This window comes from Neofelis nebulosa, chromosome 8, assembly GCF_028018385.1.
Source record: "Neofelis nebulosa isolate mNeoNeb1 chromosome 8, mNeoNeb1.pri, whole genome shotgun sequence".
In the NCBI taxonomy this organism is placed as follows: domain Eukaryota; kingdom Metazoa; phylum Chordata; class Mammalia; order Carnivora; family Felidae; genus Neofelis; species Neofelis nebulosa.
Genome location: NC_080789.1, coordinates 103,613,660 through 103,640,724, shown reverse-complemented (window position 1 = coordinate 103,640,724; position 27,065 = coordinate 103,613,660). Strand labels below are relative to the sequence as shown.

At 44.9% G+C, this 27,065-nt stretch overlaps 1 protein-coding gene and 1 long non-coding RNA gene across 2 annotated transcripts in view; one reads left to right on the top strand and one right to left on the bottom strand.

The window, feature by feature from the left end:
* Positions 1–13,425, top strand: part of CCND2 (cyclin D2) — a 30,871-nt gene extending 17,446 nt beyond the window's left edge. Inside the window, exon 5 of the mRNA XM_058743984.1 lies at positions 7,868–13,425. Coding sequence (XP_058599967.1) covers positions 7,868–8,017 — 150 coding nt within the window. The 3' untranslated portion in view covers positions 8,018–13,425. The remainder of the gene's footprint in view (positions 1–7,867) is intronic.
* LOC131520159 (uncharacterized) overlaps positions 1–27,065 on the bottom strand; it is a 34,598-nt gene that overhangs the window by 7,388 nt on the left and 145 nt on the right. The window contains exon 2 of the long non-coding RNA XR_009265951.1: positions 4,927–5,001. This is a non-coding gene — a long non-coding RNA (uncharacterized LOC131520159). The remainder of the gene's footprint in view (positions 1–4,926; positions 5,002–27,065) is intronic.

Genomic DNA, 27,065 nt, shown 5'->3' with positions numbered 1-27,065 from the left:
GCAAATTAAGATCATAAGAAAATGAATGCTACAGTGTTATATACTCTAAATGTAGAGGAAGGAGCTTACTAGGCCTACTGTAAAATGCAGGCCTCCTGGCAGAGTCCACTTGATGATAGAAAATGTCCTTGGAATGGAGAAACAAAATGTGGTATGTATTCTCCTTAGATGTGTTCTCCTTAGTGAGTGCAATGGAATATTAGTCAACCTTACAAAGGAAGTGTAATGCCAACACAGGCTACAACATTGAAAACATGCTAAGTGAAATAAACCAGACCCAAAAAGACAAAAATACATGATTCCACTTGTGTGCCATACCTAGAGTAGTCAAGTTCACAGAGACAGAAAGTAAAATAGAGGTTACCAGGACCCCGGCGGCGGGGGGAAGAGGAAGTTATTTAATGGGTATGGAGTTTCACTTTGGGATGATGAGAAGGTTCTGGAAATGGAGAGTGGAGGTGGTTGCACAGCAAAGTAAACGCACTAAATGCCACTGTACACCTAAAAAATGATGCAGATGGTAAATGTTACATTCAGCTTATTTTGCCACAATTAAAACACACACACACACACACACACACACACACACACACACAATGCTCTCAGACCCACACTGTGAAATGCCCACAGGTTTGTGTTGAGCTCTCCCATGGAGAAGTCAAGTACACAGCACCACGTTTTGCACATGGGCTCTGGTGAGATAGGACAGACAGGAGTCAGAAAGAGCTGACGTGTCACGCTGGAGTCCCCACAGTGGTGCACTCGCCAGTGCACCTCGTTATTTGTGATGTCTTCAAGCTTACGGTGTTTTCTGTCTGTGCATTGTCAGGGGTCAAACTGCTGAGAGCACATCCCCCCCACAACCCCGATTCCTCTGAGACAGCCAGTCCCCCCTGATTCCTCTGGGTCACTGGCTGGAGGCAGATAGCTTTGACAGGAGGGACCCATGCAGCTCTGAGAAGGTTGGTCTTTGTTGCTCCCTCTGGTTGCCAAAATAAACCGGAACGCTTCATTCCAAAGAGAAAGCTGAGTGAGAAGCCTGACAGTTTTACAGGGAATAAAAGTCTCAGAGGGTGGTATATTTTAAGTACTTTTTCCTTCCAGTTATAAGTGTTGCTAAAAACAGACGCCAGCCAGCGAGGCAGTGCTGGCTTTGGGGGAAACTTCTACCGGGCCTTCCGTTGCCAGGGGTGAGTTTGAGAGGAGGGACCGAGCGTCCCGGTTCCCCAGTGGACCTTTCCCGGCTTCGCCAGGCAGACTTGGGGCTCCTCTTCCGTCCCCTCTGCGCTCGGCTCCTGCTTTGTGCCAGCGTTTATCTCTCTGTTCGCTTGTCTATAGAGCCTCTTGAACAGGACCCAACTTTTACTGCGCTCTTTATCCAGAGCCCCTGGCAGAGTCTTGGGAATGATGCTGAAGAGAGGGAGGGAAGCAGGAAGGAAGGAACGGCAGACAAAGGCCAGGCAGATGGGCTTCGAGTGGGTTTCTAATTCTTTGGTCTCCCCCAGGTCTTTTGGAAAGCCTGAGATTTCTTAGCACTAATTACATGTCAGGGTCCTGAGCAAATCACATCACCTTCACGTGACACGGTTTTACAAGTCGCCTAATAAAAAGGGCAGAACTTGGGCTCCCGGGCCATGACGATGCTGAGAAGCTACCCAGAGATCTTTAACAGAAGAAGATCTAGACGCTAGTCACCTGATCGTTAAGGTCATCCTTTTCTGCCTGGGTTACAGCCAAACTCTGTCGCATTCTTAAATATCACCCAGAGAAGATTCTAGAACATCCCTTCCTTAGGGTCATCCTGGCATGCTAGGATCTTGGTTGTCCGAGAGCTATTAAAAACCCATCAGCTCTGCTGTGGAAGAAGTCTCGATTTTGGCTACATGCTCTTCACAGGGTCCCCAGCATCGTGTCTTTGTCCTGCTTAGTGAGAGGCACTGACACCTTCACAGCACCTTCTCCTAAAGACCCCTGTAGGACTGGGGCTCTGCAGACTCCACAGGGCCTGTGGTCAGGAACCCTGTGAAGAGTGGCTGGAAGGGAGGCTGGGGGTGGGGAGGGGGACGGGATAGAAGTGGAGGCTGATGCTTCCCTCTCCTGCCTTATTTTTTCTGCGGGCCTCATTTGGTATGCAAGGAAATAGCCAAACAGCCTGTGAAGAAAGGAAGAATGAGATAGTTTCCTAAGTTGTCTCTGCCTGAGTTGGCTGCGGGTCTGGGGTTCATTCAGCCCTTTGTCCCCCTGTTGAGTGCAGTGCGTGTGTGGTGACAATGGAGTGATGCAGTTACACTGAGGGCTAATGGTAGGAGTTCCGTCAGCCCATTCATGGAGGCCGAGGAGGGTGCAGGGCGCGGAGCCCGAGCCAGCAAGCAGAGGAAGTCGGAGGCCCGTGTAACGAGCTGGAGATCACAAACACTGCTGTCAGGGCTCCGGGGCTGGGGGGGGAGGGGGGGCATGCAGGGCCAAGGGAGGGGGCCTATCATCATCGAAGTTGGAGGTTTGCCCGACCTCCAGCACTGTGGAGTGCCACCTGTCCGGGCTGACAGACGAGCATTATGGCTTTCCTTTTAATCAGCTTAATTTGGGGCATCTTAACACAATGACTGGTGCTTTCGGAGGCTGCCGGAAAGCAGAGGTCCCGGAGCCGCTGCACTTTGCATGCACGTAGCATCTTTTCACTGGAAGCTCTGTTGGTTCCCCCCCACTCGTGCCCCCCTCCGCCTCAGCCACTTGGGCTATGACTCCCTCTCTTGGAGATTCTCTGCCCTATATGTCTTTACTTAGAGCTGGGAAGAAGCACAGGGTATCAGGGGAAGCAGTTCTGAAGCTGGAGGCTTGCCCATTTAAAGCCAGGCTTAGCTTTTAACTAGATGTAACTGGGGGACAAGCAGGCTTTAGTTCTGTTCTCTAGCGGCAAAATGAGGGCATGTGGCTGTCTGAGCTCCAAAAGCCCTTCAGACCCCCAAATTCCCCGATTCTGTAATTGCCTGTGTGTGTTGTCCCACAGTTCTGCCCTTTGCAAATGACCTTAGTTCTGCTCCTCTCTGGCTCTGCCTCCTTTTTCTTTCCAGGCCCCGCTGGATTTGTGGCAGGGTACCCCTCCCTTCAGGTCACCACTTCCCCCACCCCAGGCCCATGCACTGTCCTGCCCTTCTGCTCGGGAGAGCAGGGGCTCCTTGGGCAGGAGTGTGTGAAGTAGGCATGTCTGGCCACAGGTAGTGTTGCCACCACACATTTTCCTCTTCATCAGCTCACAGGAAGTCCTCATGCTCTTTGCAGGCCCAAGAAGGGCTCCTAACAATATGCTAAAGGCAGGCATTAAAAATACAGAGAGTGAGTTCTGTGTCTGGGCAGGAGGGTGCTGATTTCTCTGTTCCCACCATCACAGACTGTTCGACACTGTTCCTATGAGAGGCTCTTGCCCTGAAGTTTTTCATCTAGATAAGGGTGGTAGTATCTGCAGTTAACAGTCAAGCTGGTAACAGCCAAGTTGTGAAGAAGGGGAACCTGGAGCAGGGTTAGGCAGAGGCCCCAGAAAGCTTTCCAGGAGCGGGGACATGAGTGGCCCCAGAGACATTTAACTTCCTGCTCTGTCCCAGGTGAATCTAGAAGAGAACAGGGAATGGGGTTCAGGGTCCCTCATTTCTGGGATAACTGCTGTAGTCATTACTTAACTCTTCAAGTAAGAGGTATCAAAGGTCAAGAGCTGGCCATCATCAGTAACAGTATAGATTAAAATTAAAACAGGGTTGAAGAAGTGTTTTATACGAAAACTTCCTTCAGTTTATTCGGGAAAGCCTATACACGTGCTTTTGGCTGGAACTTCTATAAATGTGACACTTCATATCTTGAAGGCCCTTGGCTCTGATGTCCAGTAGAAGTGACTGCCAAATGTCCCAGCCTTCCCTGTAGGATTTTTCCAGAACTTTCTTTCCGGTTTCAGGCCGCTGGAGGGGAAGACTAAATACCAGAAACAGTAGAAACATTGGTGACCCACAAGGGAAGACTCTGTACGGCCTGAAATCAGGTTCTTTAGCTTTCCTGAGCTCTGTCTCATTTGGAGGACGATCTTTCTCAGGGATGCTTGGTGTGGCCAATGCAGTGATGATCATGGAATCCTGAGATGGTCGTATCTTGGGGGTGGAAGGTGTGCTGATCCTGATTACCTCCCCATGGCACCCAAATACACCCAAATACAGGAAGGAATGCTGGATACGATTGGCCAGGGGGCATGAGGTTTCCTGGGGAGGGGAAGAGGGGGTGGTGGTGTGGGCAAGGTTTTCTACACAAACTTGACATGAGGAAATCTTCAGCAAATGGCTGTGCCATGGGAAGCCCTCTTTTTAAAGAGGCCTCATTCCTGACACCTGACAGGCATTTCTTTTTTAATTTAATGGCTCAGAGCTATTGTCTGCCCCTTCCCCCTTCTCAATCAGCTGAGAATCCTGCCTCCTTAGATAACAAAAGCTCTTCACTTGATCTTAGCCGAAAGGCTGAGAAGTGAGGATAACAAAAGCTGTTTTACACTATACCTGCAACTAATATGACACGGTATGTTAATTATACTTCAGATTTAATAAAAAAAAAAAAAAAAAAAGCTCCTTTATGCCATATGCTTTGGATAGGATTTGTCTTCCATGGAGGCAAACATATGGTTACCATCCTTATGGTGTGGAGGGGTTCTGACTCATTCTCCCTGCCTCCTAGAAAAAAACTTGTTTATTTTTTTTTTATTTAGAGAGAGAGAAAGAGCATGAGTGGAGGAGAGGGTCAGGGGGAGAGAGAACCCCAAGCAGGCTCCATGCTCAGTGTGGAGCCCGATGTAGGTCTTGATCCCATGGCCCTGGGATCATGACCTGAGCAGAAATCAAAAGTTGGACATTCAGCCAACTGAGCCACCCAGAAAAGAAACTTTTGTACAATAACCTTCAACAGCTCCTGAAGGACCTCTGTAGTGGAGGGGCGTCCCATAAGAACTGGCTAGATTCAACTTCTTATTCTCTGCAAGGAAAAAGAAAGAGGAAATTAATGTTCATTTAAATTCTGCCACCCTGCATTTCTGAATGAGGAGGGGGCTGAAGGAGCCGGAGATGTGAGACGGGGTGTGTGAAGATGGTATTATGCCAACACGGCCTTTAAGAACAAGTCAGCTCCGGGGCGCCTGGGTGGCGCAGTCGGTTAAGCGTCCGACTTCAGCCAGGTCACGATCTCGCGGTCCGTGAGTTCGAGCCCCGCGTCAGGCTCTGGGCTGATGGCTCGGAGCCTGGAGCCTGTTTCCGATTCTGTGTGTCCCTCTCTCTCTGCCCCTCCCCCATTCATGCTCTGTCTCTCTCTGTACCAAAAATAAATAAAAAGCGTTGAAAAAAAAATTAAAAAAAAAAAAAAGAACAAGTCAGCTCCTTCAGATGGTGCTCAAATGGAGAACAGAGCAACCTAATTCCAACTTTGGAAGGAAGACTGGCAGAGTGGGCCCTGCTCTCCATCTCTGACACAGAACCTTCCCAAGGGACAGTCGACCATGGTTTGCTGATGGTCACTTGTTTGCTGTGTTTATCCCCACACTAGCTTTGACTTTATTTATGATCAGTTTTCTTTAGATTGTGTGGCTTTACAGTGTTCAGAAACCCTCACTGAAACATAAGTGCCCTTAGAAACATTATGCCTTTAGGGGCACCTGGGTGGCTTGGTCGGTTAAGCATCTGACTTTGGCTCAGGTCATGATCTCACAGTTCGTGTGTTAGAGCCCCAGCATCGGGCTCTGTGCTGACAGCTCATAGCCAGGAGCCTGCTTTGGATTCTGTGTCTCCCTCTCCCTCTGCCCTTCCTCCACTCACGCTCTGTCTCTGTCTCTCTCTCTCTTTCTCTCTCACAAAAATAAATAAACATTAAAAAAAATTAAGAAACATTATGCCTTTGGCCTTCACCCCCAAGCATGTTGGGCAAGTGGTAGGTGACCTGGGAGCACAGCCCCTGGAGGCTGGGTCTTGGAGGAGGAACAAAGGGAAGGTAGAGAGGGTCAGACAGGGTGGGGGATGTGACCATGCCACAGAAGTTTGAGAGAGGTTGCTGGGTGCTTGGTTGCCAGTCCCTGAGTCCTCAGCTTGTTTGGGGTGGCACGCAGACCTCTGCGGCCAGGTTCTGTATGTCTTGTGGCACAATCCACCTCCTGTGGCAGACGCATGGTGCTCCCTTTACCAGTCTGAAGCACATGCTTCTCTGTACCACATCTTAAAGAAATCTAAAGAATTCTTCCAGACTCCAGGCCTGGAATGATCTTCATTCCATAATAAATTGTCATCATTTACTGAGTTTAACAACCTATATATGTGATCTCAGTTGACCTTTACCCTGTGAGCATTTTTTTTTTTTAATTTTTTTTTTTTAACGTTTATTTATTTTTGAGACAGAGAGAGACAGAGTGTGAACAGGGGAGGGGCAGAGAGAGGGGGAGACACAGAATCTGAAACAGGCTCCAGGCTCTGAGCTGTCAGCACAGAGCCTGACGCGGGGCTCGAACTCACAGACTGTGAGATCATGACCTGAGCTGAAGTCGGCCGCTTAACCGACTGAGCCACCCAGGCGCCCCTACCCTGTGAGCATTTTTGATCCTTACTTTACAAGTGGACGAAACGTAGCCGCTGCCTACAAGTGCGGTGTGTGGTCGCAAATATTACCGTCCCTCTTTTCATTTTTCTTACATTTTGGGTGATAGCTGTTGTTCCTAACCTTCATTTTCGTAAAAAGCTGTAGTTTGAAATGTGGGATGGACAAGATACGAATGGAAAATTTGGGGGGTATGGAAACCGTGTCCCTGAGTAGTTAGTTCCAACTCTATTTTAGATCTTCGGAAAATAAAGATAATGCTTTTGTGCTTGGCAAACAGTAACTTCTGGGCAGTGAAACTTGCTCAGTGAAACAAACAGAAGGGAAGCATAGATTAAGCTGTGGAAAGACCCAAGCAGAATCCAGTTAACGTATTTTCCATATGTATATGCTGCTTGAGTGCAGAAAAGCAGCCTTGCAAAGGAGTGGGGGAAGATGTCTGGTAAGAATGATTTCTTTAGCTCACACCCACCCCACTTGCTGGAGCAACCAGCCCCTCCCTAGTGACAGCCAGGAGTCGCCTTGGCCTTCCAAGGCACCCGGCTAACAGAAGCATCTGCCTGGGGCAAACCCACTCTGAGTTTTCCCTACCAAATATAGACTATAATATCAAACAATGCTGCAAATTCTTACTTATTTCCAAATTGGACGGTTCAAGTGTCCGGAGTTTTGTAAACATTCTGTGTTGCATTTTTATGAGAATTGAGGGTGGTAAGTAAGCAGAAAAATGTTTTTTTTAAGAACTTAGACCTGGTTTGTGTGAGTACAGTTCAATCCATTCTCTTTGTATCCATTCTTCCAGTGCTATCCTTGCCTAGTTCTGTAGCTGTCTGTGGTGCTGGCCTTTCCTCTCTCTCCGTCACCTCCCAGTGTCCACAAGCAGAAAGCATCCAGTTGGCACCTTGATTACCAGGTGCTGTGTGTCCATAAGTGGCTCGTCACCTTAGCCAGGTTCTCACGTGCATTCGACTCTCCTGGCCTTCTGCTAAAACACGGATTCTGTTATAGGTTGATCAGGAGTGGGCTGTGATTCTGCATTTGCAACAAGCCTCCCAGGTGGTACTGACGCGGCCGGCTGGGGACGCCCCATGAGTCAGTGTGGTCCCAGGGCACCACGGGGACACATCTCCTTTACTTCACGTTTCTTACCACTGGGAAACTAGCATGCAATATGCAAGGCTTACATTGTGTACATTTTCTTCAGAAACGCTCTGCACATTGTTGATCTTGCTAACAGCTCTGGTCTGACCCGTTCTCCTTTTAGGACTGCCTCAAAGCCTGCCAGGAGCAGATTGAGGTGGTGCTGCTCAACAGCCTGCAGCAGTTCCGTCAGGACCAGGGGGATGGGTCCAAGTCGGAGGATGAACTGGACCAGGCCAGCACCCCTACAGACGTGCGGGATATTGACCTGTGAGGATGCAGTCGGGCCGAATGGGAGAGACGCGTTCACATCTGCTCTCTCCTTCTCTCTGGTTGTGTTTTGTTCTTTATGTTTTAGGATGAAACTTAAAAAAAAAAAAAAAAAAAAAAAAAAAAAAAATTCTGCCCCCACCTAGATCATATTGAAAGATCTTTTAGAAGTGAGAGAAAAAGGTCCTATATAAATGGAATAACTAAAAGCATTTGGTGCCTATTTGAAGTACAACAGAAGGGAATCCCTTGTATATGCGAACAGTTATTGTTTGATTATGTTAAAAGTAATAGTAAAATGCTTACAGGAGACCCTGCAGAGTAGCTAGAGAAAAATGTACGCCTGCAAATATGGGAACAAATTAGAGGAGGCTTTTTTTTTTTTCATGTTATGAACTAGCACGTACACACCCCTTTTAGGATAATTTCAAGGAACTGCGTGTGCCATTTATGGCGTCATTAGATTGCGAAGCAATGAACTCAAGAAGGAATTAGAAATAAGGGACATGATGGAGGCAGGGAGGACAAAACAATCTGTTAACGCGGTCGAACCATTTTGGACGTGGAAGCACCTTTGCTCTCGACCACCTGTTTGTCACTAAGTCAGGAGCATAGCTGAATCTCTAGTTGCGAACTCTTGCTGTCTACAGTAGCTGCTACCTAAAAGAGGAGGTTTTATTTTGCCAGTCGGACGCAGGTGATGGGGTCCTGGGTTTCACGTGTCTTTTTGACATCATGCTTCTTCTTCCAAACATGGTTCGTGGCAGACACCACCGTGTTTTTATCAAAAGGGGCAATTTCGCTTTGGGCCATAACCAAAACTCCTATGAAATGGAGGCAGATGGAGACCGAGGGTGGGATCTGGAATGGAATCTTTTCTCTTAATGTATTGAAGAGGGTAATGTGACCTTGGCATCCTTTATTAAAAAAAAAAACAACTGATTTTTGGTGCTGATTGGCATGTCTGGTCCACAGTTTAGCATTGTTATAAACCATTCCATTCGAAAAGCACTTTGAAAAATTGTTCCTGAGGGATAGATGGGATGGTTTATGCAAATCATGCTGGATAGACTCCTCCCTTGTCCTGTGCCCCTCCCCTCCAGCCCTCAGTCAGGTGACTATTCACTTCTGGTATCTGACATTCTTTGGTACACAGTTCTGGTATCCCTACCAGGACTCAAGAGACACCCCTTTCCACCAACATCCCTGTCACAACATTCCTCCATAAAGCCTACAAACAAAAAGCTGTTACATTTTGATGGCACAGAAGGATCTGAATTCCCACCTATATACTTCTCCTTTGGACATGGAAAGAAAAGTTATTGCTGGTGCAGACAGACAGCTGAATATGAATATCAGAGTGTGGCATTGTGTTCCCTTTTCCGTTTTTTGTTAATTTCATTGCAAAGTTGTATTCAGCGTACTTGAATTTTTTTTTTCCTCTCCACTTCTTGGAGGCATTCAGTTAGCAAAGAGGTTGGAGCAACAACTTTTTTTTTTTTTTTTTTGCACAATTATAATTGACAGGTAATGAAGCTATTAAAATATTTGCCTTTTTGAGTAAAAAAGAAAAATCAGAACAGGGCTGCTTTGAAGAATTATTTTATACACAGATTCTGCCTTGTTTCGTAGTATGAGGGTTGAAGATGGAGAAAAATCTAAGGGTCTCTTATTTTTCATTTTATTGTGTTCAGTTTTTTATTATTATTTTTTTTTTTTGCGCTGCTAAGAAGCTAAGATCATTCATCCTTATTCACATTAACAGTACCTAGCTGTAATGTTTCACAGAGTGTGCTGCTATTTTATAAACATTTTTATAATATATTATTTTACTGCTTAAATCCCAAGTCCTGAAGTAGATGGTTGAGATAGGAGTTCTTCGTACTGGAAAAGCCCTTCCATAGTTTATTTTCTTCTGGTAGCGTATTCATGGTTGGTTTTTTTTGTTGTTGTTGGTTTGTTTTTTTTTTTTTTTCCATTTGGGTTTTTTGGTTTTTTTTTTTTTTTCCCTCTCTCTCTCTCTGATCACATTCTTCAAAGACAGAACATTCTTTACCTCAGGTTTACTGGACAAAATCAATAGCTACAAAAGAAAATGATTCACATTTTTGTTTTCATAATACCTCACAGCCGCATAGTTTCTGCTTGGGAGCCATTAGTGTGGGGAAAGAAGTTGGGGAGGAGGCTTCAAGCCCCTCTCAGTGGAGGGTAGGGTGGTTTTGGGTCCTGGGTCTCACACCCAGGGACCTTTTCAGTCATGAAGGTCATCAGGCTTCCATTTTGACTCCGGTATCCTCATCATGATGGAAAAAATACAATTGAACCAAGGGATTTCCCTTCCCCCTTCCCCCCCCAAGGCAGACATTCAGCAAAACCTTTATGCAGTGAACTAGGAAGTCATAATTTGCACTTAGGTACCAGGTATCTGGAGACAGATTGAAAAGAATTCCAGCAGGCTATTTGGAGACCCTCATCTTGTGGCCCTTTCGTAAAGCAGGGCTTTCATCTGCTTAGGGTCCTTTCATCTTGAAAGCTTCCCCTCTAGCTTTCCCCTTCCCTGACATGGGCATCCCCAGTGTAGGATAATCTCAGAGGCTCTTCTAGATCTGAATCTGTGGGCATGTGAATCTGCAGCATGTGGTATCGTGGGGGTTCCTTCTCCCCTACCTGTCTCAGACTGCAGCAGGCTGGCACTATGCACAGCCAGCCCCTCTGCTGAGTGGCACTACATGGACTTCAGGTTTTAAATTGCATTGAATTGGCAAGATTGGGAAAATAGGTCAGATAAGTATTGGAGTGGTAGTGGAAGGGAGGTGGAGAGGCTGTGTCTCTACAGAGATGCCATTCCAGAGGAGTCAGTCTCTCTTGAAGTATGTTTGGAAGGGTTTAGGATTTGGTGAGTTAGCATGACCCTAAAATTCTAGGGAGTTTCTGGTAGGGCGGTGAGTTGTGAATTCTGAAGTTTTGGAGAGGAAAGCTGAGCAGCCAGTGTTTTGTCAAGAGCTCACTTTGCACAGGATACTCTTTGGGGCCGTGAGGAGTAACACGGGATGGAAGGATACGTGGTCCCTAAAGTCCTTGGGAGTATTGGAGCCTAAAGAAAGCAAGGTATGAAGTCACTTAACAGTGACTGTCCCTGGCTCAAACAGAAGCAGCAAATGAGAGAACCTGATGAATAAGGAAGGGAACAGGCCTGCAGACTCTCCCTGCAGTCTGTAACTTCCTGGGTGCCACTGGGATGATCTTTTTCTCCTTCTTGCCCTCGGGGCCTGGTGTGATGGGAGGTGTGGTGTGGCTGATGGGGAAGGTGCTAGTTTGTTTGGCTTTTCTGCCTGCTCCCTCCTTAAAAGAAGGAAGCCTAGATTTGTTAAAGTAGCTAATGCCCTCTCCTTAGATCTTGGTTTCCTTGGTAGGAGTTTTTATGTGACGGAGTTCAGCTCTCCCCCACAGATTTTTTTTTTTTCCTCTTTCTCACCTCCCACAAATGGGGTTCCAAACCTATTGGTCTTTTTCTACTTTGTTGTCTTTCTATCTGTTCTTCCTCCTCTCTGTTTCAGTTTTTGGTTTTTTGTTTTTTGGGTTTTTTTTTTTTGTTTGTTTTTTTGGTTTTTTTGGTCATTGCTATTACTGTTTTTCTCCATCAGTGGGGGCTAAGTTGTTCCCCTAGCCTGCCAAATTTTATTCCCTCCCCTAGTTTGGCCAAATCCCGGGGGCGGGGGAGAAATCCTAGTATGCCAAAAATATATGCTAAGCATAATTCAATTCCATGCAGGTTTGTAACAGCCAAGAAGCCCTGCAGGGTGGAAGCTGGGGACAGGTCCCTCAGTAGAATGTCTTCCCGTGTTGAGAGGAGGGCTCCTCAGAGCAAGGAGCTTGTCTTAGGGGAGGCTTTATTCTGGAACTGCCCCAGGACCCCACTGAAGAGTTCACCATGTCTTAAAGCCAGATCCCCTTTGGTCTATGTGCTCTGTACAAGAGGCGGGTCAGGTAAAGCAACCCTCACGCTGTCGTCCCTTCGCCAGCAGGATGGGCTCCTCTTCATGGGGAACTGTTGCTTTCCTGCAGTCTGGCACCCTTGGGGCCTTCTACACTACCCCAGGGGCTCTGAGGATGAGGTTAAAGAGCATTAGGCAGGATTGGATGACTTTCTCAAAGAAGGTGGGGGGAATTTTCTCTCCATGGGCCATAGGGGGCAGGGCTGGGAGAAGAAATAGACTTGCACCTTATATCATGTAAATAATGATTTTCTAGTTCAAGAAGATAATATTGGTAGTGTGGGAATGGGAGGGAGGAATGGGGAGGAAGTCTGAGTAAGCCAGTTGGCTTCTAAGCCAAAAGGATTCCTCTTTGTTTATCTTTGAGACAGTCCAACCCTGAGTATAGCTTTAAAAGGGAAATTAGTGCTGAGACGGTAAAGTCCCCTTAAGCCAACAAACTGTAGCTATAGAACGAGTGAGTGCAGGCTTCTAGTGGTGTGGGCTCGGAGCAGTTTTTAAGAGCTACTTGTGCTGTCGTCCGTTTGTACAAAACAGGGCAGGAAGATTCAGGAGGAGGTTTATGACTTTCTCATACCATGTGGCTTTTCACGGTTCTGGATTCTAAACAGCCCAGAACAGTCCTTTCAGCCAGACATTTGTGTGTCTCTGCTTTTAGACTTGGCTGGACTATCAGACCCGATTCTTGGCTCAGGTTTCAAGAAGCCATCAGCAACTGTATCCGTGCACACTGTAGCTGCAGCATGCCTTCCTCTGCCTGCAGCCTACTTTGGGGAAAAAAGTGCCTTACTGACTGTAGACATTACAGCATCCAATGTATTTTGACAGGTGCCTGTCCTTTAAAAAAAAAGTTTTGTTTTGTTTTGTTTTGTTTTTGTTTCTTTTAATTGGGTTTTGTTCTTACCGTTGGCCAACTCTTAAATCCCCAGCAAATCACTGGGCCATTGGATTTTTTCCATTATGTTCATTACCCTTGTACCATGTACCTCAGATCTCTTTCTCTCTCAGTTACAGTTTCTCGTCTTGGACTTCTTTTATTATTATTATAATTTTTTTTTTTTTTTTTTTTTTTTTTTTGCTTTAAAATGAGTGTGATGCCATATCGAGTCAATGTTATTCTCTCACAATGTACTCTATAAGAGGTGTGGGTGCTTATTTGGTCAGGATGCTAGCAAGTGCTAAAGTAGCATGATCAGTATAAACAAAAGGTTTTTTAGGAAGTGTGGCAAAAGTGTTTTCTTGGTTATGATGGTGACATGGTATAGTCAGCTGCCTTTTAAGAGGTCCTGTCTGTTCAGTGTTAAGTGATTTTTAAAAATAATGGCCTGTTATTTTGACTAGCTTAAAGATGGATTTGCAAATGGTTTTGGATGCAATTAGGTTATGCTATTTGGACAATAAACTCACCTTGACCTAATTCTCTGGCCACTTCGACTTATTTCTAGACCAGCAGTCCTCGGAATAGAACATATCTTTTCTCATGTGAGAACTCTGTTGGCAACAATTGGTAGTGGCATAAAACACAAATCTACATGTGTCTGTGTTATCACAAGACAAGTAATCTTTTTTTCCCTTTTGGGGCCCCCGTGTAGCCATCTTACGCACTAGATGCCTCAGCCCACCTTTCTTTCCTAAGGTGGGTAGGTCCCTGCTATCACGACTGGGCTTATCCCTGACTTCTGCCAGCTGTTCATTCCTGTTGTGAGTGAGCATCCCTGCCTTGGGAGGCACCAGAGGCCCTGAGCGCCATCTCCAGATTCTATTCTAGGGGGGATGTGAAGAACTCCACCTCTGTAGTTTTCTTGACTCCATTCTGCTACTCTTCGTGGCACCCCACTGATAACTCTCCCAGGAGGACTGGGCCATAGCTACCCTTTGGGCGGGGGGGCGGTGGTACAGCAGAGCCTAGGAAGGGGGTGAGAGAGTCCACACTTTGATGAATTGCCAGGCTCTGTTCCTAGCTGCTCCTGGACCACAGCTCCTCAGACCAGCTTCTGAGGGTAATGTAAAAGGCAATGGCTTCATGGCCATTTTGATGTTGCTATAAACACTCATGCTCTCTATAGATCCCTGTCCTTTTCAAAGTGACTAGAGGCTGTTTTCCCATTTAATTCTGACCTGAGTTGCAATTGGTCATTGGGAAAGTCAGATTAAGACATTGCCAGTTATTCTCCACCAACTCCACTTAACAGGATTTCTAATCTTACAAGGACCCTAGAAAATTCCCTTTGTCTCCATTCCCCCACTGATACCCACCATTCTTGGAGACAAGCAGGAATAACTTTGTTCTTGGGTTTCTGCCTAGTGGAGTCCGTAAGGCCTCTTGGGAGTTTCCAAGGACCCCAGTTGCCACTCCTAACCATCCTTGGAATTCTCTTCTGCAAGACCCGTTGTACAGCCAGGTCCCTCCCTCCCACCCCTCCCCCATCTGTTTGTCCTGCAGTGTCACCGTGCCTGTCTGTTACAGGACAACACCACTCCTTCCAAATGCCTTCCAGTAACCCCGAGGGCTTCTCCAGTTCAGAACTGTGGATGTCTAAGTGTGGGAAGAAGACAAGGCAGGCGCTACATTCCACACAGCTGGCTATTGATAAATCTGAGGTCCCCTTTACAGGTTCTTTCAGAGCCATTTCATCCTACACTTGAAAAATCTCTAACCTGAGACACAAGTGCCCTTTGTGAAAGTGGAAGTTTGTGATGGAGTGAAGAACCAGAAATCTCAGGTCTTTTGTGCTCTGGTGACTACTTTTGTATTTCTTATGACTTTCCAAAGATCTGGAAGTTTTATGCAGGACACAGAGGTAACACCTGAATAAAATGTTCCAGTTGGCTTAGTAATCTTCTCAACACACTGTCATGAAGCGAGTATTCAAAACTGAATATTGCACCAGACTGTTTCTCCCCTGCCCTTACAGCAGTAACGACAGCAAAACAACTGGTGACCATGAATGTGAAGGTCCAGCCTATCCGTAGCCAACACTTGTGCAAGGCCTATGCTGAGTCTTTAAGGAAGAGCAGAAAAAAAACCCGTGCCCTGTGGCTAAGGAGCTTTCAATGGGGAAACAAAACACATAACCGATAAGACTGCGTGGAGCTCTAACAGCAAAGGCCAGGGCGCCCCAAGTGTGGGAGGGGACACTTTCTGAGATGGGACAGGTTTCCTCAAACAAATGAGGTTTAGGAAAACAGTTTTGGTAAGACGCAGCATAGTTTGGAAAACAGTAGAAACAACAGTTTGGCCTTTTCCAAAAAATAAGGGGATGGGAAGAGAATGAGTAACGCACATTAAAATATGAAGAGAAAATATTCAAAAAGCGTAAGAACACATATAATGAATTTGAAATGCCGTAAACAGACGCCGTCCTCACGAAACAGGATGAACATGGCAACAGACACTCATTTTTGAGTCCTACCTACCCAATTTCTCCTAGGCTTAAAGAACTAAGGCTGGCACTTTGAAGATGATGGACTGGAGGGTTTCATGCTCTGGGCTCTGAGGGCCTCCCCAACACGGAGGAGGGGCAGAGTCTATCAGCTCTGACCCAAGGCTCAGTCCAGAACTAAGTTGCCTGAAAAAACAGCAAGACAGAATTCCGCTGGCCCCTCTGGCCCCACCTCAGTATTCCCACTGGAGCCTTGAGTTTCTGCTTATCCAAAACATGGCTTCCGTTTCATGTGTGGTGATTTGCTTTGGCTCTGGCTTCAACTGGTCACCCCCATCCCTGACTACCCTCCGGCCTTTGTAGGAGTCAACATACAGGTCTAAACATGCGGTGCTTCCTGGGAAATCCACAAGGTGGCACTAATACCACAGACAGGAACAACTTAGAAAAAAATGCTTGTGTGAACAGGTGTAGGATGACTGCCCAGAAGGAACCCCTGTTTCCGTCCACCAGAGGGACCAGCAATTCCCTCACCTGCTTCTCTGTTACTACTACATTCTGACTCCATCTGGAAGGGGCTGGTGTGATTCATGACTTCTGACTCTCTTCAGTGATTGGCAAACTGGCAGCCTGCAGACACATTTAGTTTGACTCTCACCATGATTTAAATTGCCTTGGACTTACTTGCCAATGTAAGATGAGAGCTTCCACATAAAAGTCAGGATTTTAACTACTCTTGCTAAATCCACGTCCCAGCAACGACAGGCCCAAGGGACAATAAGGGCTGCAGCCGATGATGGTCTGACCCGTTTTCTGCCCCCTAGCATCCACTGAGCTTGACTCACTCATTGATGTCACCTGCCTGTCCCCTACTGTGTTTGCCACTCTGCAGCCTAAAATATGTCAGTCTTAACCTCTCTGCTATGATGTAAGACCCCTATAAGTCCCAGGTGGAACAGGCCTGGGATCCTTAGTCCACTCTTCTGCCCCAAATAAAGACCTCTACTCCCCATGAGCCTTCAGAATTGCTTTTCTCTCTTTATGGGTTTTTAGATCAGATAACCAGGGGCTGGGCCAGATTTTGAAATTCCTTTGAGACCCCTGTGCTCAGTCCACACTGGGGTCTGCAGGTGGGCCAGGTGGACAGGGTTCAAGATCAGCTTTTTCTTTGTTTGTTTTTGTAGGCTCTTTTCATTTTCATGGTACCTCAATGACCCCATGAGAAGATGCACCTGTAAGATTTTTCAATCTGTTGAAATAGTACAGGGGCTCAGTCAGAGGAGCATGCGACTCTTGATCTTAGGGTCATGAGTTTGAGCCCCACGTTGGGTGTGGGGCATAAATAAATTTACTTGAATAAATTAATTTTTTACAAAAAGGAAAAGCACAAATACCATGGCTGTTTCAGTATCCTATCCCTTAAAATGATGACTTTTTATCCCCTCCTTTCACATGTGGGGCTCCTGGACACTGCTCATTCCTCCAACAGACTGCACGGGGCTGGTTAGATGCCAGGCATTCTGCACCAAACACTTCATTCAACAGATGTTTCTTCAGTACCTGCTTTTCCAGGAGCGACGTCCCTGCACTGCTTGGTCTCAGTGGTTAATGGCAGAAACAGAGAAGTCACACAACGGCTGCTACTTGAGCGTGGTGGCAAAGAAGAGGGTGGTCTCGTGGGCTGCCTGCTCTGGAATCCCCATTGGTCTACCCACTAGCTTTGTAGCCTTGGGCATGTCACTTTTCCCCTCAGTGAGTCTGTTCCCTCATCTGTGAAATGGGGTGAGATAATAACAGTACCTCGTGAGTTAACTCATTGGAGCACTTCCTCATGCCTGGCACACAGCCAGAGCTTGATGAACGGTAGCAGTCCCCAGGCTAAAGTGGCATATGAGACAGGCACCTAATTCGGTCTTTTGAAAAATTAATGTCACAGGTACCAATTGTTTAGCTACTCAACACAGCCAACATAGGCACTGAGATGAGGGAGGCTTTTAGATAACTAGCAGCTAAGTGCTTTTTGTGAGATTTTAAAAGAGCTTTTCATGAGCATCCTATGTAATCCTCACAACCTGCTATGCATCTGATACTTCATTTTGTAGCTAAGTGACTTGAGGGTCACACAGCTCACAATAAGGAATCAGAGTAGGACCAGAACCCGGATGTGGCTCACTTAGATACCACATATCTCCTGCCACGCCGGGCTGCTTGACTTATTTGTATTTTGCTTACTGAGGATTGAGCTGAGAGAGTGAGACTTTCAGCCGAGGTGGGGTGGATTGGATGATACTGCTTGTTGAAATCGCCAGGTGGAATGTCACCTTCAGTGAAGACAAGGTCCAAGAAGAAAGAAAAGGGCCTTACGGTCTAAGGAGAAGTTTTGGTGGATTTATATCCTGGAAATAGCATTTTCTTTCCCAGCATTTTGCCTTGCTTCTTGGTTATTCTTCACAGTGATTCTGTTCAGGTTCCTCTCAGTACATGTGGTTTATTCAAGTGTAGCCACTGCGATTGTCAACCAGAGCTCACAGGAGCAGGAATGCAATAGTTTTTCCCTAAAACTAGTTTTGACCGGAAGACTCTGCCTCTCAGGCCGTTCTTAGTGTGCTTTCTGCCTTCCTAGGTTTGCATTCTTGTTTGGGTTTGCCTAGCCCCAGCACTCAGGGTGGGATGGAGGGGTGGGGTGGAAGTGACCCTGAGGCCTCCAGTTCAAGCCTGCAGAGCCCCTTCGGGATCAATGACTGCATACCGAAGTAAGTAGATTCTCAAAGTCTTGGTTGATATTTGTAGCCATTAAAAAATTTTAAGTGTGTGAGTATTGGCCACTCCCTTGCAACCTTGCTATCCACTTACAAGCAAACCTTGGACTAAATTTTGCAGCACATCCATGCAGACATTTAGCAGACACACAGAAGGCCCTAAATGCTTCACACCGTCTGTCCTCCAGTGCTGTAACAGCACAGGGTTCTGTCTCTACCACTACCTTGCATGAAGGTTTCATTCCTCTAGGTAAATGTTCCAAAGGTAGGATTATCTGACCTTTAGAGTCAGCAAAAGGAACCAGAAGGCCTCCTGATCCTATGGCTGGACAGAGGGCTGTTTAACGTATGAGGTTCCATGACACCCTGAGGGTTTAGGCCAGTCCCCCTAGATCCCTCATTCTGTTTATTCGGAGGTGAGGAGTGTCTAATATACCTATTTGGATTTCAGTGAGGCCCATAACTAACTTGCACTGTTAGAGTTGACAGGCTATTTTCACCAATACAATCTCATTTCTGAAATTCAGGATATTAATTAAAGTATCCATTATAAATCAAGACTCAGATAACTGAAGTTCTTGTGGACTATGGTTCTTCTGATTAGGATACCTGTGGACCAGGGGCATCTGGTTGGCTCAGTCGGTTAAGTGTCTGCCTCTTGATTTTGGCTCAAGTCATGATCTCATGTTTTGTGGGTTCGAGCCACACATGGGGCTCTGCACTGACAGCCTGGAGCCTGCTTGGGACTCTCTGTCTCCCTCTCTGTCTGCCCCTCCTCTGCTCTTTTTGAAAAATAAATAAATGAACATTAAACAAAAAAAGGATACCTGTGGACCACCCCTAGATTGTACATCCTTGATTAGGATGTGTTATGAACTAAATGTTTGTGTCCCCCCTCACCCCCAAATTCATATGTTGACTCTTTATCACCAGTATAATGGTATTGCAGGTGAGGCCTTTGGGAGGTGATTGGGTCACGGATGGGATTAGGGCCCTTGAAAGAAGAAGCCAGAGGGCTAGCTAGCTCTCTCTCCACCTTGTGAGGATACAAAGAGAAACAGGTGGTCTGCAGCCCAGAAGAGGGCTCTCTCCAGAACCTGACTGTACTAGTACCCAGCCCGGGATGTCCAGCTTCCAGAATGGTGAGAGATCAACAACATCTGCTGTTTAAGCCACCCTGTCAGTGGTGTTCTGGTACAGCAGCTGGAGCCAACCAAGACAGAATGCTTGTGGTATCTGGGTTATAGCTTACCTGAATCACCCATACAGGCCATATATTCTATAATGTTTAAAGAAAACTGCAGACATTGCAAATGGGCCTTTCTTGGTGACGTTTTGCTGCTCTTGGATGTAAAAGAAATACTCTGCTGTTCCCACATGATGCTGGGGCTTGGAACTAAAAGATTATTGTGGGCTCTGTCCAGGGCACTGCACAACTACCGCTTCTCTGGGGGTCTCTCCCCCTGACCTGGGGAGCTCCTCCTGGGAAAGGAGCATGGGATCCTTTCCCCCCAAGCCCCAAAACTTATGTCATTTACAAATCACATCACCATGGAGTGCCTGGGTGGCTCAGTCAGTTAAGTGTCTGACTTTGACTCAGGTCATGATCCCACGGCTCTTGAGTTTGAGCCCTGCATCGGGCTTGTTGACATGAATGCAGAGCCTGCTTCGGGTCTTCTGTCCCCGCCCCTCACCGCCTCCCTCCTTCCCCCCTTGCTCTCTCTCTTAAAAATAAAAATTAATGAATTAAAAAAATCACGTCACTAGTTTGTCCCTATTTCTCAGGGACCCACCAATATGGAGAATCCTAGTTCATTCAGGGAAGGGAGCCTTCTCATCACCTTTGTGTAAGCCTTTGTTTCTGTCAAGATTATTTCATTATCCTTGGGGGAGAGATTATTTTCCTAGGCTCTTTATTGTCACTTTCCCTTTCCTGAAAAAGGGGACACAGGATAAAGTACCAAAAAATGCAGGGGACAAATACTGGAGGAAAAACACTGAGTACTGTTTCAAAAAATACCATCCTACCAGGGATGCAGGAGTTGGGGACCCTCATGGGTCCATGACACTCTTAGGTTAGGGTTGCCCAGCAGGGGAGGCATTGAAGTGGTCCGAGAACTCGGGCTTCTGCAACTTTATATTCATGGCTCAGTTCAATGAGCCTCTGGGCATTTTGGTCAATACTTTCCTGGAAGGTCTTGATGCCTTAGATATCGTATAAGCAATCATTCAGGGGCACCTGGCTTGTTCAGCTGGAAGAGTGTGTGACTCTTGATCTTGGGGTCATGAGTTTGAGCCCCATGTTGGGCGTGGAGATTACAAAAAAAAATAATAATAATAAAGGAAAAGAAAAAGCAATCATAACTTACATTTTCCATATGTCTCTGTAAAATCAAAATGAAGACACTATGGAAAATTTGCTTTGCTATGGCATTTTCTACTGCCTTACTTGCTTCACACTCTACATCTTTCTAGATACTAGGACCAAGAGACCAAGATTTTAGGGTCCTAAGTTTTCTCTTTTTCTTAGCATTTTGTCCAGGCTGTGGCAAAAGCAAGAGCCTTGACCTTCCCACTCGCCACCTCCCTAGTACTTCCTATTTGCCTGGAGTACTACTGACTGTACCATACATTTGTATGTTTCATACAGACTGTCATGTGTATTGTGATGGGGAGAGTCAGGGTGCCATAGTGGAAAGAGTCTCACTTAAGCAAGAAGATCTGCCTTTGGATCCCAAGGCTGCCACTGTATGAGCTCTGAGACTGTTCTTTTATAAAACAGGAGACCTCGCTGGATTAAGAGGATTAAGTGAGGCAGTCTATGTAAAGTGTACTACACAGCAAGAACAAGAATGGGCTAGTCCGATACATGCAAACACATCAATACTGTGTGAATTGTTTTTAAAGGTGTTATATATGCATATGTTAATTTTCCAAAAGGTCAGCAGTGGAGGGGGGAATGTTGTTTTTCTGTGGATCCTGCTAGAGGAGAGTACTCTTGATACCATAGCAGTGAAACTGTAAGCATTTATAACCTTCATTGTATCCCCTCCGTGCTGCTGCCATTCTTCCAAATAGCAATGAACTTGGGCTTGGGGAGACTTCTTTTCCCCATTAAGTGACAGGCTCAAAGGCAAGGCATGAAAAGGGATTAGTGGATACATGTATTCAAATAAAGGGGAGTTCCCCAGAAGCACGTCAGGCTGAGAAGGCATCCTTCGACTGTCCATCAGTAGAAAAGCTATTTGACTGACAGATATGATTTTTTGGAACGAGCAATAATGGAGAACTATGGGTGACAGATGTCAGATGCTGGCAGAGCGGCTGCCAAAACAAATCTCCCTCCACCTTCAGACATCAAGCTGATGGAGGACTGGGCACAGTTGGACTGGCAGCCCCTTCTCACTCGGATCATCGGTCACATTATTATTTCTCAGTCACTGGACAAAGCAGATGGTTTACCATGTATTTGTGATTTTGTGTTGGCCTAGAAATTCTGTGTTTCCATCAGGGTACAGCATGTAATCAATTATGACAGTGGGTGGTGCAAGAAAATCCCTGCCAGTAAAAGTTGAAGACTTTCTCTTTTATTAAATTTGCATAAACCACTGTAATTTCCAACTTGAAAGCAATAGTGGGACAAAGCAAAGTAGTGTTGTTAGAAATAACTTGGGTAATTGCAAAACCACAATTCTCAGTTGGTCCTGGAGTCTCTCAGTTTGTACTGATATCTGATGTCAGTTTTGTCTGTCCAGTTTTAGTCTTAAAATTTTCTTGTCTCTATTCTGGTCTTAAAGAACTTTATCTTAGAATCATAAAGTGACATAATCAGAGCCAAAGTCTGTAAAAGTAAACAGAATAAATCAAGAATACACATACCCATCAACTCAGATTTCTTTTTGAATATTCAGCTCTACTCTATTAAATGGTAATAATACTAAATTGGCTTGCCTTAGCATGTGAGTGGCTACATACAAAGAACAATATATACATTCTCTCTCATCCGCCCTCTGAATAATTTTCTTTGTGAAAGACCTCTCACATATATTTATGGAAAAAAATCCTTTAGTAATAAAAGAGCACAAGAATTTTTAACATTATAAATATTGCCTAGAGAAATCTTTGACACAAATAACATGTTTCTTCTTGTCTTTTTTTAAATGCCTGAATTTTTTCTTATAAAATCAGTCTCAGTGAATAGTTTTCTATCTTACCCTTCCCGCCACTGCCCCCACCTTCCATTTATTCACCTATCAGGGGAATGTTACCATATTATTAGATATTCTTTAGGAACATGATTTCCAATGATGGCAAATATTGATTGAGTTCGTAAATTGTGTCTGGCACTGTTCTAGGCACTGAAGACATGAAAAAGAACATGATAGTCCCTAGCCTCAAGGAATTTATATTCTAGCAGAGACAGGTGATAAACCTGTAAAAACAGTGAATAAGTGATATAGTTCCAGATAAAATACGATGATAGATGGTGACTGGCAGGCTACTTTGCTTGAGGGAAGCCCTCTTGATGAGGTGACTTGAGTTAGGATTGGGAAGCTGAGAAGGAGAAAAGCACTCAATGTCTTGGGAAAGAACTTTGTAAGCAGAAGTAACAAAAAATGCAAGGACCCTGAGACATGAGTGAGCATGTCATGGTCTAGGAACAGAGAGAAGCATTATAGCTGGAGCTTGGTGGGGAGGGGGAGTGAATAGGGAAATGAGTTTAGAGATCTAGAGGGGACCCAAGTCACCTTGGCCTTGTGGGAGGTTGGATAAGGAGGTGGGACTTTATTCTAGTGGCGATAAGACTCCATTAGAGAATTTTCCAGCAAGGGGCTGGCACGATGTGATTATAAAGACATCACTTTGGCAGCTGAGTAGGAGATGGTGTATGGTATACAAGAGCACAGGCAGCAGAGCTGTGTTAACAAGCTCTCACAATCATCCAGGCAAGAGACAACGAAGCTCAGGACAGGATGTAGTAAGGTCACAAGGAAGAGGGAAGAGTGATGGACTCAACACATAACTTGGTGATAAACCCCATAGAAATTTTTTTTAAGTTTTAGATTTATGTATTGACCTATGAAGATTTGAACAACACAATAAATAAACTTAATTAGACATGCAAAGAGCTTTGCATCCAATGACGAGTGAACCCATATTCTTCATGAGCACACATGAGACATTTACACAAAACGACCACGGACTAGATGACAAAAATGAGTCTCTAAAGTTTCAAAGATGTGCATCTTCAAAGACCTTTGAAGTACTGTAGATATAAGTCTATTACTTTTAGTGTTAATCTCAGAATAAGAAAAGAAAAACCCTTTAGTTAAAAAACTTATAAACAAGAAGAATAGAAATCTCATGACTCCTATTAACCAACAGGCCAGCATTTGGTACCAGTATAATTAATTTCACCCTTAATGCTATTGTTGAAAGTATTTAAGTGCCTGGGAAACCCATGCTCTCTTTCCTCCCTGATCTTACATTCTGAGTAGATCAAGCCCTTTCACACTTGGTGCATCTTCAGTGAAGACTATAATTAAATCTTTATTTGAAAACATGACTAAAAGTCCAGCACTCCCTGCATTACAGAGGCTACAGGAATTTGTGGTGAATTTGATGGGGAGTGTTAGGTTAAGGTATAGATTCAAGGATTACATGGGCAACTGGGTACTGCCATGAGATGAGAAAAACTTGAGGAGTGAGTGGTCTTAGGAGGTAAACATTAAAGATTCTGTGTGGGAAAAGTTAGCCCCAGAGGCCTGTTGGAGCTCCAAGTGAAGATGCTGGGTGGGTAACTGGACAAATGTAGGTGGAGATTGGGGGAACTTGCAGGCTAGAGAAATAAATAACATCTATACACTGGATAGCATCACCTAGGAGACTGCATAGTTAAGGAGAAAAAGAGAGCTAAGGGCAGAATCCTGGGATACGCCAACATGCACAGTATTTATGGCATTGTCCACTTGCAGGCCTTTATGTGTTCCCCACATTTCCTGTCACATTTGCAGTTAAATAGGGCCATGTCAATAGCTCTGGACAATGCATGGAAGAAGCATCTAAGAACTGGTTCAAGACCTTCAGTTGTTCTCCTCTCCTGCCCCAGGAATCATGAATCTATGTGTTGCAACTGATGTCTGTCAGCCATAATCTCTGAGTAACTACATGGAACAAAGCCCCTTTCTGATCCATGTTAGACATGTTACATGACAGAGAAACTATTATTATGTGTTAAGCCATGGTAAACTTCAGGGTTAATTTGTTACCTCAGCATACCTTGGCTGATCCTAATTCAGAATTCCGTCATATGCCATACCATAACAAAGCACTATTTTTCATTAAAAAAAGGGGGGGAGCATATGTGATTTGATAGGTTGCCAACAAAAGTATATCAGTGGTTATTTAAAACTTCTAGCGAAACAAAGTTTAAACAAATTCCTTGTTCATTTTAGAAGCTGAAGAGCAATTCCAGAACTGTTGAGTGAATAATGCAAGATTATGTCCATTCTTTCCAAGATCCTCATCTCTCACCTATTTTCTTTTTCTGATTCTTAAAGTTTATGAAACATTCTTTTTATGCACATTTCTTGGAAAATTCTTTATGTTAATATTGGTGCTTTATAATTTTCTAAATTTCTCCTAGATTAATACTCTCCCATTCATCAGCTAATTTTTTAGATGTATGATTCATTTGACAAATTGATCATAACAAATATACCTCATTCATTCATTTAATAAATTTTAATTTAGTCTCTATTGTCTTTTAAACATTTTGATAGGAGCCAGGGAGAGAATGAAACATGGTCAGTACTTACTTTATGTCATGATCTCACAGTTTGTGGGTTTGAGCTCCGTGTCCGGCTCTGTGCTGACAGCTCAGAGCCTGGAGCCTGCTTCAGATTCTGTCTCTCTCTCTTTCTCTGCCCCTTCCCTGCTCGTGCTCTGTCTCTCTGTCTCTCAAAAATAAATGTTAAAAAAAAAAAAAAAAAAAAAAGAAATGTACTCAGACTACCTTAAAGAGAAAGAAATTTTATTGTAAAAATAGAACCTTCAAAGTATCTGGTATTATGGCAGCCTGCGGGACTAGGGGCCAGGTAGTCTCTGTGTTACACACTTATGTCTACTTCTGTCTTTTTTTTTTTTTTTCTCTTTCTGATTTCTTCCATTACCTTTGCCTGTTCTTACTCCCTACTCTGTAAATCTGTTCTCAAGCTTGTATTATTTGTGGTTTGTTTCTTCATAGCTTCAATCTGCATGCTCCCTTATAGTTAAATCTTATGGTTTCTCTACCTAATTAATTTCCTTTTTCTAGTTCAAACTTCCAGGAGAATCTGTTGGACTGCTTCATTCATTCAGGCATTCAGAACATTTATATGAACTACCTACTATGTGTAGGCAATGTATCCCTATGGTAATTTGGGCCCCCTTTTAGAACTCTGAATTATCCCTCCTCTCTCATTCCAAAACTGACTGTTCCCTGGGCTCTTGCTAGGGATGCTGAATTTGGCCTCCATTCCCAATCTACTAAATCAGAATCTTATTTTAAGATGATCCCCAGGTTATTTGTATGCCCATTCAAGTTCGAGAAGCACTGTTTTAAAGTTCTAGTTCTCAAAGCTGGCTGTACAGTAGAAACATTTGGGGATTAAAAAAAAAAAAATACCGATGCCTGGATCCTTCCTGCAGAAGTTCAGATTTAATTTTCTGGGGTGCGGCACTCAAAAGGTGCTAGATGATTCCAATGTGTAGGCAGGTTTGAAAATCTCCGAATCAGTCCTGTGTCACCACTGACCAACTGTAAGCCTAGAATAATTGCTTAGTTTCTCTCTAGGCCAGATTCCTTGTATCTTAAGTGAAGATACCCTGTTTACCTCAGAGTTGTTCTGAGAGGCAAATGTGATCACACATCTAAAACATTTGAAATGTGTGCCTATAAATCCCATGCATCACTTAAGTTCTTTAAACCCAACTTTTCATATATAATTGGGGAGAAATGCATTATCATATATGAGAAGTTAAGTAAAAATGCATGGAAAACAATGTAAAAGTTAACATCATTAAACTTTGTCATTGTAAAGCTAACACGAGTAAGCTTTACCTGTTATCCCATTTTACTTATCATATAACTGAGAGAGAGGTTAAGTAGCTCTCTCAAGACCCTGAAAGCTGTAAAAGAAACATTATTCACCAGATGCTCTTCAAAAATGACAGGGGAACCCTAAGACCATTGCAACTGGGGTCAAGACTATTGCAATGTGTCAGAGAGACTGAATTCAACTCCAAGTACAACAGGCACCAATAGGGTTTATTGCCAGGGGTCAGGGCGAGGGAGGGAATGGAAACTTATTAACAGGAAGTTGGTTAGATATCAAGGTTGAGGGGGAAGAGGAGCTCCATTAAATACCAAGGGTGGAGGAAGAGGAGCTTGATCAGACACTAAAGGTAAGGGGATTCTTGATAAACTGGCTTCGCAGAAGTCTTTGGTAAAACCGGGCTCAGCAGGCCAAGAATGAGGCCCAGTCTGGAAGAGCGCTCAAAAAAAAAAAATCTGATTTCAGTTTGCTGCAGGACTGTGCCTGTCGAGGCGGGGAGAGGAACTAGGTGGATCTAAATCCGCAGAACTTGCTGACCCTACATCCCCAGTATTACGGGTTAACAGTAAAACCTCATACGACCCAATGTATCTGGCGCTGTACACTCCGGAAGTAAGACTACTAGCTGCATTCCTGCTTCAAATGAAATCAACTCCACATCCGTGCCCCAGCTCACCCTTCTATCCGGAGTCTCCAGGATCCAAACTTGCCCGGGCAAGAACCGCCTCCACTGCGGACTCCAGGGCTGGCCCCGCAAGCACCTGCCACGCGCCAATCACAGGCCTGCGCGCAGGGGCGCAAGCGCCACGGCCCTGGGCG